Raw genomic sequence first — 16,997 nt, 5'->3', positions numbered from 1 at the left:
AAGACCTTCTGTATCTTCATGGTACATTGTTTCAGCTTGTGGTAAAACCTCTCCATCCTCACTGATCCACAGCATCTCTGGTCTAGGATACCATCCACTGGACTTACACACAAGCTGGATTCCATCTCCCTGGTATCCCTGCAACCGAATCCGGATCAAACTCCCCAAAGCTGCATCAGTGACAGATGTAGAAATAACAATAGTCAGGAAGAATAGCAACTTGGACCATACAGCATTTTGTTCAAGTACTCAAACCTCTTGCAACAATACTTATACAATTTCTAATTATTTCTAGTTCCAATGGAAAGTCATTGAGCAGAAATGTCAACTCTGCTTCTCTCTCCCCAAATGTACATGGCATCGGTTAGACCACACATGGAAAATTGTCCATAGTTCTGGTCACCTGACCAGAGGAAGACTGTCCTCAAGGTGCAAGGGGTTCAGAAAAGATTGACAAGGAGCCTGGGAAGCTTTGGGGTGACCTGAACATTTCATATGCTTTCTTTATTTCCCTTTCGACCAAATTTGCATCCAAGTTCTCCGATGTATCCATCCTTGTCTTTCTTCCTCACAATGACATGTTCCTCCTGCATTCTGATCGCTGGTCTTTATCAACCCCCACACGTCTGATATTGACTTCTCCAAATCTACTCTCCCCAACTCCAACCTGATACTGAAGAAGGGTCTCGACCCGAAACGTCACTCATTCCTTCTCTCCAGAGATGCTGCCTGACCCACTGAGTTACTCCAGCACTCTGTGAAACGTTACCTATCCATGTTCTCCACAGATGCTGCCTGACCCGCTGAGTTACTCCAGCACTCTGTGAAACGTCACCTATCCATGTTCTCCACAGATGCTGCCTGACCCACTGAGTTACTCCAGCACTCTGTGAAACGTCACCTATCCATGTTCTCCACAGATGCTGCCTGACCCACTGAGTTACTCCAGCACTCTGTGAAACGTCACCTATCCATGTTCTCCACAGATGCTGCCTGACCCGCTGAGTTACTCCAACACTCTGTGAAACGTCACTATCCATGTTCTCCACAGATGCTGCCTGACCCGCTGAGTTACTCCAGCACTCTGTGAAACGTCACCTATCGATGTTCTCCACAGATGCTGCCTGACCCGCTGAGTTACTCCAGCAATCTGTGAAACGTCACCTATCCATGTTCTCCACAGATGCTGCCTGACCCGCTGAGTTACTCCAGCACTCTGTGAAACGTCACCTATCCATGTTCTCCACAGATGCTGCCTGACCCGCTGAGTTACTCCAGCACTCTGTGAAACATTACCTATCCATGTTCTCCACAGATGCTGCCTGACCCGCTGAGTTACTCCAGCACTCTGTGAAACGTCACCTATCCATGTTCTCCACAGATGCTGCCTGACCCGCTGAGTTACTCCAGCATTTTGTGTCCAGCCTGATATTGTGAAAATAGCCTTTCCCTAATTAAACATTATCGAGGTCCAGTCTCATTACTTCCACAACTAGCGAAACATGTAGTGAATTGTGGTCGCTGTTTGTCAACATGCTCCCCCTTTGAAACTCCACCTGGCTGTGCTCATTTCCCAAATCAATGTCCAGTATAGTCCAATCCAGGTTTGGATTAACTACATAATGCATCAGAAAACCCTCCTGGATGCAGCCAAATGCTGCCACGTCTAAACCCTTGGCCTGAAGGCACTCACGGTGAATATTGGGGAAATTGATTTTGGCCTCTACAAACCAATCTGTTGTTTTTGCACATTTCCACAATCTACCCACATACCTGTCCTTAGCGACTCCTACGCTGTAACCTCATCATCCTATTTCATGTCTCTTATACCTGACTTCCACCCACATTGCCTCAGTAGGTGGCGCAACGGTAGAGTTGCTGCCTTAAGCGCCGGAGACCCGGGTTCGATCCCGACTATGGGTGCTTTCTGTGTGGAGTTTGTATGTTCTCCCCGTGACCGCGTGGGCTTTCTCCCAGATCTTCAGTATTCCCCCCACACTCCAAAGAAATACAGGTATGTAGATTACACAGAAACATAGAAAATAGGTGCAGGAGTAGAGGCCATTCGGCCCTTCGAGCCTGCACCGCCATTCAATATGATCATGGCTGATCATCCAACTCAGTATCCTGTACCTGCCTTCTCTCCATACCCCCTGATCCCCTTAGCCACAGGGGCCACATCTAACTCCCTCTTAAATATAGCCAATGAACTGGCTTGGTGTATGTGTAAATTGTTGACAGTGTGTGTGGGATAATGTTAATGTATGGGCATCGCTGGTCGGTGCGGACTTGATGGGCCGAAGGGCCTGTTTCCACAATGTATCTCTATACTAAACATTAATTTCAAGTGAATAATATCAATGCATTTACTTACTCACCTCGAACTTGTAGTTGAGCTGGAGAACCTTCATACTCGGTTCCCTCTGTAACTGAACATGTATATTCCCCTTCATCAAACCTTGTTACGTTCTTTATTCTGAGGGAAATGTTCCCTTTGGTCACTTCATCTTTAAACAGTTCGGCCCTTGCTCTGTAATCCTGGTGTTGAGCGAGGGTGTCATTGTGTCCATGTCTGTACACAAGGACTGGCGAGATGAGACCTGTCTTCATCCACTGCACGACCATGTTGCTGGTCAATATATTTGGTACAAGCTGACATTCCAACACCGCATCTCCACCTACAGTGGCTACAGAACCATCGCCCGGTCCAATAACGAGAAATTCACCTGCGGGTCAATTTAATAAGTGAAAACATAATTATTCAAGGAATCAATAGGGAAAATAGAAAACAAAATTAACATCAGTTAAAAGGCAGACACAAAATGCTGGAGTAACTCAGCGGGCCAGGCAGCATCTATGGAGAGAAGGAATGGGTGACGTTTTGGGTCGAGACCCTTCTTTGCATCAAACACCAAGAGCATTGATTTCACGAGGGCTAGAATACAAGAACAGGGATGTAACGCTGAGGCTGGCCAGGCTGCATTTGGACTATTGTGAGCAATTTTGGGCACCATATAGTAGCAATGTTACAAAATTTTGAGATTTAAAAAATCAAGTCTGCAATTTATCCCATCAGATAAAGCATAAAAAGAAGTTTAATTTGACACCTAATTCACTTTCATATCTCAAGTATTTAAAAAGTTATGGCCATTTTCATACTCGGAAATTAGCATCTTGTTCCCTATTGATTTTCTATGGACATAACAAAAACGCTGTGATCGTGGACAGTCAAAAGCCCATAACTTTCTTAAAAATTAAGAGAACTGAATGAAATTTTCAGTTATCGTAGATTGAACCATTCTGAAACAAATATAAATCAATCTTACTTGGATGACCTGAAATTAAAGCATATAATTAGTTAGTTACCCAATTGTAGCTAATTTCAAACCAATTACTAGATCTAAACATCTATCCATTTCTTAATAAATGCTTAACATTTTTAAATAGCCCAAGTGTCCAAATAATATTCATAAATAATTCACAATAAAACATGATTTTTAAATCTCATTTACATTAATTTATAGGCCAAATGGAAGGAATTTTGTGTTCAACTGCTGTAAATTAAAGTCCATTTTAAATCAGCTTTCTAGTGGGTTCCTGTGAACGCGCTGGCTTAGAATGTTCACATTGCGGTAGATTTGTGCCCTCAAATGCCCAGAAAAATACTGCGGGATATAATGGGCCCAAAATGAGCTACTCGCAATAGTAAACTTTGTATAAAGGGTTCTTAAGAACCCCTTTTTAATGTAAAAATAAGCAGCCTACCTTCTGTTATTTGCTCTATGCGACCCTGACAGCTGCCGGTGGTCGCGGGTTTAGAGATTGATTTTTAAACTACTATAACTATTATACGAGGCCTTTAAAACTAATAATAGCTTTTGCGAGGGGGTCTTCCAGCGATTTTTTGTTAATAATTAATTAGGCTGAACATCTTCGATTTGAACAGGCCAGGGAAAATCGCGTTTTAAAACAGCCCCCCTCTAAACGGCGCCAAAATCGCGCACACCCGCAGCGACAGATTTTCAGCGACGCTTCAGGTAGGCTTTGCAACATACCTACATATAGGAGGAAGGATGTGCTGGCTCTGGAGAGGTGCCAGAAGAGATTTATAAGAATGATCCCAGGAAAGAGTGGATTAACATATGATGAACGTTTGCCGGCTGGTTTAGAAGGAAGGGAGGGCTCAGTGAATGGCGGAGTAGACTTGATGAGTGGAATGACCTTTACCTGCTCTTAGCACTTACAACCTAACAATCCTGGGATGAAGTCAGGATATGAACTTTTCCACTGGTTGTCCACGATTTATTTTGTTATGTAACGTTGGGGTCCCAACGCCAATCCCCGTGGGACACCACCGCTTACATCTTGCCACCCAGAGAGAAAAACGATCAGCATCCACTTCCTGCTTCCTGCTATCCCGATTATCCACGAAAATGAAGTTGCCTATCAACTCCTACCTCACCAGGGACTAACTTTACTGAACCACTCTAATGCTTTTTTTTTTTAAATTGCTGTTTTTTTTCCCTTTTTTCCTTCTGCCCACAATATTTAATATGGAAAAGAATATGTGATTCTGTGCTATTCTGTTTGTAGTTTGTTTGTTTGTCTTTTTGCACAAAGTCCGCGAGCATTTGCCACTTTTCATTTCACTGCACATCTCGTATGTGTATGTGACGAATAAACTTGACTTGACTTGATTACTCCTGCAGTTCCCATCATCGCTCACGGAGGGAGGAAGAACCTCCTACCTGATCGTATTAAGTGATGTGGACAACTGCATTAAAATGAATGATTTTAAAATATGAATCTTCTGACTCCATGAAGCCCCCTCCATGAGATAAATAAATAGAAATAGACCAGATGATGTGGTCATTACCGTGGGCTGAGCTGAGGATCCAGTTCAGTAACAACACAGCGCAGTGAACCACTCCCATCCCAGTGGAGGGGTCAGTGCCTGAGAGAGAGAGAGAGGTGTTAGACAGACCAGTGATGGGTGGGAAGCTGTGACCCCCCCCCTCCCCCTCGGTCCCCGCTGCCAGAATCCACCACCCTCACTCACTGTTGACCAGGGGGTGAAAGGTCACACCCTGTGTGCGGTGAAAGGTCACACCTTGTGCGGGGTGAAAGGTCACACCTTGTGCGGGGTGGCCAAGGGCAACCGGTGGCCAAAGGACTCCAGGCTCCGCACCGGGATCCCGGCTCCCTTTACAATCTGCTCCTTGAGTCTCCCGTCAATGGGGCCGGGTCCGGGACGAATCTTCTCCCGGGAATTTCAACAGTTTCACCCATCATCAAACCTGTCAAAGGACAGAAAATGATTCAGGTCAAAATATGTGGGAACAATATCAATAATCAGGGGGTGAGATTATATTTTCCATTCATTTATGGAGCTGGAGGAGGCTGACAGGGACATTGTTTATTCTCAGGTCAACGCCACCTGTAGCCAAGCTTTCTGGAATTCTCTGTATCCATGGACATTGGATCACTGGATGTATTAAAAGTGGAGGTGGATAAATAATTGATCGACCGAAAAATGTTGGATGGTTAAGTGGCAGAGAAGAGGAATGGGAGTGGGCACAAGCAGCCGTGGTCCAACTAAACAATGGGACAGGGTGGAGGGTCTAACTGCGCCCCCAGCTCTCATTAAGGATAAGGGGGAAATTCTTTAGGACCGAGATGATAAAAATATTTTTCACACAGAGAGTGGTGAATCTGTGGAATTCTCTGCCACAGAAGGTAGTTGGGGCCACAGTTCATTGGCTATATTTAAGAGGGAGTTAGATGTGGCTCTTGTGGCTAAAGGGATCAGGGGGTATGGAGAGAAGGCAGGGATGGGATACTGAGTTGGATGATCAGCCATGATCATATTGAATGGCGAATGGTGCAGGTTCGAAGGGCCGAATGGCCTACTCTCTGGCGGTGGGGTCGTGGGCAGGAACATTAACACCCATGCCCGACCCCAGCCGATGCGATGCTTGCTCCTTTGGCCAGTGGTTGCTCGATGCCTCACTCGGACAAACGCGCTCACTCGCCACACCTCTCGACCATCATCGACCAAAGCTCTCATGGAGTCTGGAGCAGACACCTTCTGGTGTAACGCCCACTGCTCTCCAGTGAGCAGGGTCTATGATGTGCCAAAATGTGTCGCAAAAGAACTGCAGATGCCGGTTTAAAACCAAGCTAGACACAAAATGCTGGAGTAACTCAGCGAGACAGGCAGCGTCTCTGGAGAGAAGGAAGGGGTGACGTTTCGGATCGAGACCCTTATTCAGACAGATGTCAGGGTAGTGGGCGGGAAAAGGATAGAATGTAGTCAGAGATATTAAGACTGGTGGGAGAACTGCGAAGGGGATGGAGAGAGCGGCTTCTCCCCATATCCCCTGACCCCACTAACTTTTTGACTCTGTAACACACAGTCGAGATGAAGTGGCGCTGATCAGTTGTATCCGACGGCAGCGTGGGAAGCTAGAGGAAGTAAATGCAAGCGCCTTGGTTGAGATAAATGTCAACATTGGACACAATAGACAACAGGTGCAGGAGTAGAGGCCATTCAGCCCTTCGAGCCAGCACCGCCATTCAATGTGATCATGGCTGATCATCCCCAATCAGTATCCCGTTCCCACCTTCTCCCCATATCCCCTGACTCCACTATCTTTCAGAGCCCTATCTAGCTCTCTCTTGAAAGTATCCAGAGAACCGGCCTCCACCGGCAGAGAATTCCACAGACTCACAACTCTCTGTGAGAAAAAGTGTTTCCTCATCTCCGTTCTAAATGGCTTACCCCTTATTCTTAAACTGTATGTGTGGCCCCTGGTTCTGGACTCCCCCAACATCGGGAACATGTTTCCTGCCTCTAGCGTGTCCAAACCCTTAACAAACATATATTTTAATAGGATCTCCTCTCATCCTTCCAAACCCCAGAGTGTACAAGCCCAGCCGCTCCATTCTCTCAGCATATGACAGTCCCGCCATCCCGGGAATTAACCTGGTGAACCTACGCTGGGCTCCCTCAAAGCAAGAATGTCCTTCCTGAAATTAGGGGACCAAAACTGCACACAATACTCACCAGGGCCCTGTACAACTGCAGGGGGACACTAGTGAGGTGCTGGAAGACAAGAGGGTGGCTAATGTTCCGTATCTATATAAGAAAGCCGAGGAGCTGCTCTGAGATCGGGGTTCCTCAGGGAGACCGCGCCGGGTTTGGGGAAGGGGGGGAGGAAGGGGGTTACAGAGGAGGCAGCCGCTGGTTCAGTTCCCAGCAGTAACACATGCACCGTTTCAGCGCAGTTTGTCGCCGGCCCAGAGTTTCACACAGTGGAGCAGCAAGTTCCCTTCTTGCAATCGCGGCCACATCCCGCCCGCCCGCCCGTCACAGACTATACGTGACCCGCGGCCAGCTCTCCCGAGGTGTCACCGCCAGCCGTGCCCCGGGGGCAGTGGGCCGGGCCGGGCCGGGACAGCGGGGATTCCCTTTCACCGAATGCCGCTGGCAAACAGGTGAGTGATCGATCGATCGCTTTGTCCCAGCGGCTCCGGCGCCGTGAGTTGTCCCGGAGACCCCACTCACCTGATCAATCCCCGGCCGGCGCGGCCGCTTCCCCTCCCTCCCTCCCTCCGGCCGGGACCCTCCTTACCCCCGGGGGCCGAGTCTGTCACCGGCGCCCAGCAACAGCGCGGAGTAAAGTCACCGGCGTCACACAGAGCGCTTTCTTCAGCCTGGAGTCCGGGACTCCCGCAGGGGAACAGCGGCCGCCGGGGAGACAGGGACAGAGACAGAGACAGAGACAGGGGCAGAGGCAGGGGCAGGGGCAGGGGCAGGGACAGGGACAGGGACAGGGACACAGACAGAGACAGGTTGAAATCCTCTCAAGTTTTCATCTAATGGAAACCAGAAATGGAGAATGTGAAACAGGGTGAGGCTTCCTCAATGCGGGCCGGAGTCTTGCTAAACTGGTTCTTGTTGATCACTGGCTGCGCAAACACCTCATCAAGTCAAGTCAAGTCAAGTCAAGTCAAGTCAAGTCTATTCGGCACATACACACACGAGATGTGCAAAGATATGACCAGTGGCAAATGCTCGCGGACTTTGTTCAAAAACAAACTACAAACAGAATGGAACAGAATCAGTCATTGCATATTTGTGGGAGAAAAAAAACAAAACAGCAATTTTAAAAAGACACCACACAACAGTAAATTGGGACTAAAGTTAGATTCAGATCAGATTCAGATTCAGATTCAATTTAATTGTCATTGTCAGTGTACAGTACAGAGACAACGAAATGCATTCGTTGATCCCTGGTGACACAAGAGTTTACAGTCCTAATGGCCTCTGGAAGAAACTCCTTCTCATCCTCTGTTTTCCCAGCATGGCACAGCAGGATAGTAAAGGCTTATTTAGGTATGTGAAGAGGTAAATATTAGTTAAGACCATAGTTGGACCCTTGAAGACTGAAAAAGGTGAATTTATTACGGGGAACAAGGAAGTTTTTCCTCAACTTTTCAGTTGGCATTGTAAACTACAAGTTTTTGCTCTTCAAACCACACATGACATGCCTTTCTGCCCACTACTTTCCCATTAAGAATGTCCTGTAGATCATCACATTTGGAATAGTCCAAATTCAGATAATCTCTGCGAATGCTGTCTAAATCAGTCTCTTTTGCTGGGCAATTGGATTGACAATTTTGCATTTCTTCTTCGGAGACATCTGTTTAAAATGTAAAGGAAAAAAACACTGAACAGCATCAACAGAAACAAGTTATTATTTGCAGTTTTCGAAAAAAGGTAGAAATTATACCGTTAGGCACAATACATTTGACTAAAACTGGAGTCTGGATATTTAGTATGAAAATATTGATCATGGATAGACAATAACACAAAATATAGATTTAGATGTACTTATGACATGAATTTGCATATAAATAATGAATTTGATTATTTCTGGAATGTGATCGATTGAAATGTTGCCGTTGCCATAAATATAAGCCCATATATCAGCAGGCACGACATGGCCGATTCATATGGGGGCTAAATAACATTTTTGCTTCATAAGATTAAAATGAAATAAGTTAAATCTTTCATCAGGATAAACATTTCTATTGCTGTTAGACCTGTTCAATAATGTCAGTATTTTGGAGACATAGAAAATAGGTGCAGGAGGAGGCCATTCAGCCCTTCGAGCCTACACCGCCATTCAATATGATCATGGCTGATCATCCAATTCAGTATCCTGTACCTGCCTTCTGTCCATACCCCCTGATCCCTTTAGCCACAAGGGACACATCTAATTCCCTCTTAAATACAGCCACTGAACTGGCCTCAACTACCTTCTGTGGCAGAGAATTCCACAGATTCACCACTCTCTGTGTGAAAAATGTTTTTCTCATCTCGGTCCTAAAAGATTTCCCTCTCATCTTTAAACTGTGATCCCTTGTTTTGGACTTGCCCAACATCGGGAACAATCTTCCTGCATCTAGCCTGTCCAACCCCTTAAGAATCTTGTAAGTTTCTATAAGATCCCCCATCAATCTTCTAAATTCTTGCGAGTACAAGCCGAGTCTATCCAGTCTTTCTTCATATGAAAGTCCTGACATCACAGGAATCAGTCTGGTGAACCGTCTCTGCACTCCCTCTATGGCAATAATGTCCTTCCTCAGATTTGGAGACCAAAACTGTATGCAATACTCCAGGTGTGGTCTCACCAAGACCCTGTACAACTGCAGTAGAACCTCTCTGCTCCTATACTCAAATCCGTTTGCTATGAATGCTAACATACCATTTGCTTTCTTCACTGCCTGCTGCACCTGCATGACTACTTTCAATGACTGGTGTACCATGACACACAGGTCTCGTTGCATCTCCCCTTTTCCTAATCGGCCACCATTTCAGATAATAGTCTACTTTCCTGTTTTTGCCACCAAAGTGGATAACCTCACATTTATCCACATTATACTGCATCTGCCATGCATTTACCCACTCACTCAGCCTATCCAAGTCACCGTGCAGCCTCCTCACAGCTAACATTGCCCCCCAGCTTCGTGTCATCTGCAAACTTGGAGATGTTGCATTCAATTCCCACAATTTTGCATTTTAATTTCAGACTTTTTACCAACTGCAGTTTTTTGCCTTTCCATATATCATCTCATTCAATCCAGGTAGCATCCTGGTGAATCTCTTCAGCACCTTCTCCACATCCTTCCAATAATGTAGTAATCAGAACTACACACTATATTCCAAATGTGGCTGAACCAAATATTTACACAGTTGCAACACGATTTCTATACAGAAGACACAAACCGATTAAAACCAGAATGTCCTATGTCTTTTTACCCTGAATGCGGCCACTTTCAAAAGTTAAGAGTGTCAAGTTTCCATGTGTACCGACAACAGAACAATAAGATTCTTAATTGCAGCAGCAGACAGGCCTGTAAAACCCTGTACTCATGGATACCAAACAAAAAGTTAAATAAATAAATAAATAAATAAAAACAATATCAGTGCAAAAAAGCCCAAAGTCCTTAGTGTGACCAAGACTGTTCTATATCATCGTGCCAGTGCCAAAACACTCCACTGCGGCAAGCCTCAACGACTTCCGCCCAGTTGCACTTACCCCCATCATCACCAAGTGCTTCGAGAGGCTGGTCCTGGCACACCTCAAAAGCTGCCTACCCACCACACTGGATCCCTATCAGTTTGCCTACCGCAAGAAATGGAGTACGGAGGATGCCATCTCAACGGCACTTCACTCCGCCCTCTCCCACCTCGACAACAGAGACACTTAAGTAAGAATGCTGTTCATCGATTACAGCTCAGCATTCAACACCATTATACCATCAAAACTGATCACCAAACTCGGTAACCTGGGCATCAACCCCTCCCTCTGCAACTGGATACTGGACTTTCTAACCAACAGACCCCAGTCTGTTAGGTTAGACAAGCACACCTCTTCAACCCTCACCCTGACCACAGGGCTGTGTGCTGATCCCCCTCCTCTACTCCCTCTTCACCTATGACTGCACACCTGTACATGGTACTAACACCATCATCAAGTATGCAGATGGTACAACGGTGATTGGCCTCATCAGCAACAACGATGAGTTGGCCTACAGGGAGGAGGTCCAGCACTTAGCAGCATGGTGCGCTGACAACAACCTGGCCCTTAACTCCAAGAAGACCAAGGAGCTCATTGTAGACTTCAGGAAGTCCAGAGGCGGCACGCACACCCCCATCCACATTAACGGGACGGAGGTGGAACGTGTTTCTAGCTTCAGGTTCCTGGGAGTCAACATCTCCGATGACCTCTCTTGGACCCACAATACCTCAACTCTGATCAAGAAGGCTCACCAGCGTCTCTTCTTCCTGAGGAGACTGAAGAAGGTTCATCTGTCTCCTCAGATCCTGGTGAACTTCTACCGCTGCACCATCGAGAGCATCCTTACCAACTGTATCACAGTATACCAACTGTATCACTGAGGGCGCTCAGCACCGCCAAGGACTGCTCTCACCCCAACCATGGACTGTTTACCCTCCTACCATCCGGGAGGCGCTACAGGTCTCTCCGTTGCCGAACCAGCAGGTCCAGGAACAGCTTCTTCCCGGCGGCTGTCACTCTACTCAACAACGTACCTCGGTGACTGCCAATCACCACCCCCCCCCTGGACACTTATTATTATTTATTCAAATCATTTGCTATGTCACTCTTCCAGGGAGATGCTACATGCATTTCGTTGTCTCTGTACTGTACACTGACAATGACAATTAAAGTTGAATCTGAATCTGAATCATAGTCTCGTTGATGCTTTTGTAATATTCAAGAGCCTGGTGGTTTTGGGAAGTAGTAGCAATGTTACAAAATTTTGAGATTTAAAAAATCAAGTCTGCAATTTATCCCATCAGATAAAGCATAACAATAAGTTTAATTTGACACCAAATTCACTTTCATATCTCAAGTATTAAAAAAGTTATGACCATTTTCATACTCGGAAATTAGCATCTTGTTCCCTATTGATTTTCAATGGACATTACAAAAAAGCTGTGATCTTGGATAATCAAACGCCCATTTCTTAAGGAAAGATTAACATTTTTAAATAGCCTAAGTGTCCAAAGATTATTCACAAATAATTCACAATATAACATGATTTTTATATCTAATTTACATTAATTTATAGGCCAAATGGAAGGAATTTAGTGTTCAATTGCTGTAAATAAATGCCCATTTAAATCGGCTTTCTAGTGGGTTCATGTGGAACGCGCCGGTTTAGAATGTTGACATCGCGCTGGATTAGTGCCCTCAAATGCCGAGAAAAATACTGCGGGATATAAAAAGCCCAAAATGAGCTATTCGTTATAGATAATTTGATATATAGGGTTATATATATGCCCCATTTAATGTAAAAATAAGGTACATACCTTTAATTGTTTGCTCTATAAAACCCTGGGGCTGCGAGAGATTGCGGAATTAAACAGTAATTTTAAAACTATTAGAACTATATTATCGAGGCCTATAAAACTAATAATACCTTTTGCGACCGGGTCTTGCAGCGATTTTTCGTTAATGATTTACTAGGCTGAAAATGTGCGATTAGTACAGCCTAGTAAAAATCGCGTTTTAAACCCGCCCCCCTCCAAACAGCGCCAAAATCGCGGGCCTGGCTGAGGGCAGATTCCTAATGACGATTCAGGTAGGTTTTGTAACATACCTAGAAGTAGCTATTCTTAAACCTGGTGGTCATGGCTTTCAGAATCATACTCCTCCTTTCTGATGGCAGGAAATAAATGAGAGCATGGAAGATTTCCACAAAGACTTCAGTTGGTCTAAGGTAGATAAAAATGCTGGAGAAACTCAGCAGGTGCAGCAGCATCTATGGAGCGAAGGAAATAGGCAACGTTTCGGGCCGAAACCCTTCTTCAGACTGATGGAGTTGGTCTACGCAGCATTTGAGAAAATGGCCAGGTACAATATCAGGACTTGACACTTTTCAAAGGTTCACCATCCTGAAGGGTCTCTGCAGGCGTTGTCCTCAGTGACTGAGATAACCATCCCACCAGGGCCTATGGCGACCCAAGAAGGCACATCAGTGTTCTTCCCTTTGAACAGATTGAGCCAATTCAGGAGCTCCACAATTCTATCAATTTGTGTCATCTGCAAGTCATACGAAGACAAATTAATCAGTGAACATAAAGGGTTAGCAAAGCAATATTACCTGTTGCAACAAGGGCCGAGTCCCCCTAGTCCTCACCTTTCATCCCACCAGCCGTCACATACAACAAATAATCCTCCGTCAATTTCACCAACTCCAATGTGACCCCACCACTCGCCACATCTTCCCATCTCCCCCCATGTCTGTTTCCGCAAAGACCGCTCCCTCCGCACTCTCTGGTCAATTCTTCCCTTCCCTCCCGTACCACCCCCTCCCCTGGCACTTTCCGTTGCAACCGCAAGAAATGCAACACCTGTCCCTTTACGTCCCCCCTCGACTCCATTCAAGGACCCAAGCAGTCGTTCCAGGTGCGACAAAGGTTCACCTGCATCTCCTCCAACCTCATCTACTGCATCCGCTGCTCTGGATGTCAGCTGATCTACATCGGTGAGACCAAGCGGAGGTTGGGCGATCGTTTCGCCGAACACCTCCGCTCGGTCCGCAATAACCAACCTGACCTCCCGGTGGCTCACCACTTCAATTCCCCCTCCCACTCCGAATCCGACCTCTCTGTCCTGGGCCTCCTCCATGGCCAGAGCGAGCAACACCGGAAATTGGAGGGACAGCATCTTATATTTCGCTTGGGGAGTCTGCTGCCTGCGGGCATGAACATTGAATTCTCCCAATTTTGTTAGCCCTTGCTGTCTCCCCCCCTTCCTCAGCCCTCGGGCTGTCTCCTCCCATCCCCCAACCCTCGGGCTCCTCCTCCTCCTTTTTCCTTCCTTCTCCCCGCCACCCTCTATCAGCCTGAAGAAGGGTTTCGGCCCGAAACGTTGCCCATTTCCTTTGCTCCATAGATGCTGCTGCACCCGCTGAGTTTCTCCAGCTTTTTTGGTTACCTCTTGCCACCTTTGAGACTCTCCTGTTACCTTCTTAACTGCTTGTATCTTTATTGCACTCTCTTCAGCAATGTTTCCCTCATGCAACTGCAACAAGATATAAAATGTCATACCAGCTCCTTGAGCTGACTAAAATTCAACAGAAGAATACAATTGTACTGGCCCACCTGTTCAGCATTGGATTACTTGCAAAATACTAAGTTTAGACAGAACCATATTTCCCCCCGAACTTTCTTCTTCACATCTAACTTTCTCATGCTCATCAGTTCCAACACAATTCTTCTACCACCTACACTATGAAATACTATCATTGCAAATGAAACTACCTACAGGCAGGCCTCTGGGATTATAAAATACCTTTTCACGACTTGGTTCAATTTGACTTTTCGTCTTTGCTTCTTGCTGCTCAACTGGAGGACAAGCTTCTAAAACAGGTGTCAGCCGTAACTTCCGCTCTCTGAGGGGGTAAATATTGAACTCAAAACTTTGTGGAAAAGCGTGCACAGAGTGAACCAGAAGCAGCAATACAGTTCCTACTTTATAACTTAAATTAAGCATTTAAATAATTAAGATTCCAGCAAGAAATGTGAATTATTGATTTGTTTTAGTCAAAGAAAATTAGCAAGGCCAACAATTTGTGTGGTGATAAATAACCAACAGATGAAGATAAGCTATTTCTGAGGGTAAAATAGCAACACGGGGAAAACAAATGTGTCCATAATTAGAATCACGATCTAGACATTTAAAAAAAATCAAAATGTATTCTGTTGCTCATCTAGCTTCAGATTTGAATATTGCATTTAGATTTGCACGTGCTTACGTTTTAAGCTCTTCGCATTTTTGTTTTTTCTCTTCCGCCAGTTTCTGGATTCTTTCTTCTTTTTGCTCTTGCGTTTTCTTAGGTTTTGCCAGACGGGTCCTCTCTTTCTCTGAAGGTACAAACTGAACAATTATAAAGTGAATCATATAAAATGGAAAATGCCACCTTGTGTAATAAATGAACCATTAAAAAATTAAAATAATGGTGTCAATTGTACCCATCTACATTAAAATCAAATTCAATTATCTACCCAATTTTACTTCTCGTTAATTAGATTAAAAAGTAGCCACGTGAACAGTACACCCAGTTATAACAGTTATACCATTAAAATGGTTATAATATACATTTATATATATATTGGATAAATGCGCATTACAACCATGTTAATGCTTTAAACAGAAACTCAACCATTTCCAAGTATATTCAACAGCTCAACCTTTACTTTGGGATTTAAGATTCTTTCTGGCAAATGCATTGAAACATTCCTGGTTTTGAAAGCTGGGAACTAAAGATATTGCACGGACTAATCACAGAATGTTGCAAACCTGTTCTCTGTTAACCTTCAAAAATTATCTTTACATATTGTATTTCTACAACATTTAAAATGCTATTAAGCATATATTGTTATGTACAGGGCCAACATATACAAAGTACAGCACCAACAAGAACATTTCAAGCAGTTGTTCAAGGAAACCAATCCAAGATATGTTTAAACAGCAGATGGTGAACGCAGTGAGGTAATCATCATTGTATACAATGGGATAGAATCAAAGGTCAACAAAATGAGCCTAGTTTGGATTGGAATGGATTGGATTCAATTTTATTGTCATTGCACTTTTCAGTGCAACAAAATGGTTTAGCCTGCAGTCATATCATAGAATAATAATAAAACAAACACTCAACACAGTTTAAATTCCCAAAGTCATTGTCTCTTCCCTCCTTGCTCTCCCTCTGCGTTGAGGCAATCCAAGCCTCCGATGTTGTGACCCCGGCAGGTGATGGTGAGCAAGTCCCGCGGCTGAATCCATGCTCCGCAAACGGGCCGGTTGACACTCCGCGGCCCGGGGCGGTCGAAGCTGCCGAAGCTGCCGCCCTCCAGCCCAGCGGACGCAGCTGTAGTTGCGGGAGCTCCGGAAAAACAAGTCACCACCTGTGAGCTCCCAACGATGTCGTCCACTGGCCCGCGGCCGAGCCTTCGAGGTTCCAAAGTCAGGTCGTAACCACAGCCCCGAAGTCGGCCAGCCTCGCGTTGGCAAGTCCTGGCTCTGCCTCCGCAGCCTCGAGGTCAGTCGCAGTTGGAGGCCGCCAGCTCCGCGATAGGCCTCAGCGCAGACGGACACGGAGACGGGGGATACGGCAAGAAAGGTCGCATCCCCCCCGAAGGAAGAGTCAAAAAACATGTTACACCCACCCCCCCACACATACACAACTAAATAAACCGAAATACACTGTAAAAACGGGACAAAAGAAAACAAAAAAAGAAAAGACAAACGGACTGCAGGCGAGCCGCAGCTGCAAGGCAAAGCTACTTATTTTCCACAATGGAATGAAAGTTTAGAAAGAAGAAAGCTTTGCCTCTGTTCAGAAAGAGGAGGATTGGTGGGGAACAAGATAAAATGATTGCTCATTGCTTAAATACAAATTTAGCATGCAAAAACCTTCACCTTTATTTAGATGAGTGCTTGAGAAAACACATGTACCTAAAAATAATAAGGGAGTAATGAATGCTCCACTAACTGTTTGGGAATCAAAGTTCAGAATTCAAGACAAGAAGTATGCTGCTTTTTCTGGCTAATTTGTACGCATCATCCTTCGCTTTGATACTATCCCTGATTTCCCTTGTTATCCAGGGATGCACTACCTTCCCTGATTTATTCTTTTACCAAACTGGGATGAACAATTTTTGTAGTTCATCCATACAGTCTTTAAATGCCTTCCATTGCATATCCATCGACAACCCTTTTAGAATTAATTGCCAGTCAATCTTGGCCAATTCACGTCTCATACCCTCAAAGTTACCTTTCTTTAAGTTCAGAACCATTGTTTCTGAATTAACAATGTCACTCTCCATCCTAATGAAGAACTCAACCATATTATGGTTACTCTTGCCCAAGGGGGCACGTACAACAGATTGCTAACTA

The 16,997-nt window shown here is 45.1% G+C and overlaps 1 protein-coding gene across 5 annotated transcripts in view; it reads right to left on the bottom strand.

Moving 5' to 3' along the window:
- LOC129694139 (butyrophilin subfamily 1 member A1-like) overlaps positions 1 to 16,997 on the bottom strand; it is an 83,947-nt gene that overhangs the window by 13,697 nt on the left and 53,253 nt on the right. Inside the window, exons 1-5 of one of the 5 annotated variants that reach the window (XM_055630857.1) lie at positions 7,635 to 8,469; positions 5,111 to 5,297; positions 4,877 to 4,954; positions 2,379 to 2,726; positions 1 to 170 (exon numbers count right to left, since the gene is read on the bottom strand). The exon at positions 1 to 170 is cut by the window's left edge and continues 112 nt beyond it. The exons of 1 other annotated variant lie outside the window; for it this stretch is intronic. In XM_055630857.1, the coding sequence (XP_055486832.1) occupies positions 1 to 170; positions 2,379 to 2,726; positions 4,877 to 4,934 (576 nt within the window). In that variant the 5' untranslated portion in view covers positions 4,935 to 4,954; positions 5,111 to 5,297; positions 7,635 to 8,469. Of the gene's footprint in view, positions 171 to 2,378; positions 2,727 to 4,876; positions 4,955 to 5,110; positions 5,298 to 7,567; positions 8,470 to 16,997 lie in introns of those variants that run through there. 3 more of the 5 variants (XM_055630856.1, XM_055630858.1, XM_055630855.1) reach the window with 3 other exon arrangements.

This window comes from Leucoraja erinacea, unplaced genomic scaffold (assembly GCF_028641065.1).
Source record: "Leucoraja erinacea ecotype New England unplaced genomic scaffold, Leri_hhj_1 Leri_554S, whole genome shotgun sequence".
NCBI lineage: Eukaryota > Metazoa > Chordata > Chondrichthyes > Rajiformes > Rajidae > Leucoraja > Leucoraja erinaceus.
This window is presented reverse-complemented; position numbering and strand designations above follow the sequence as displayed.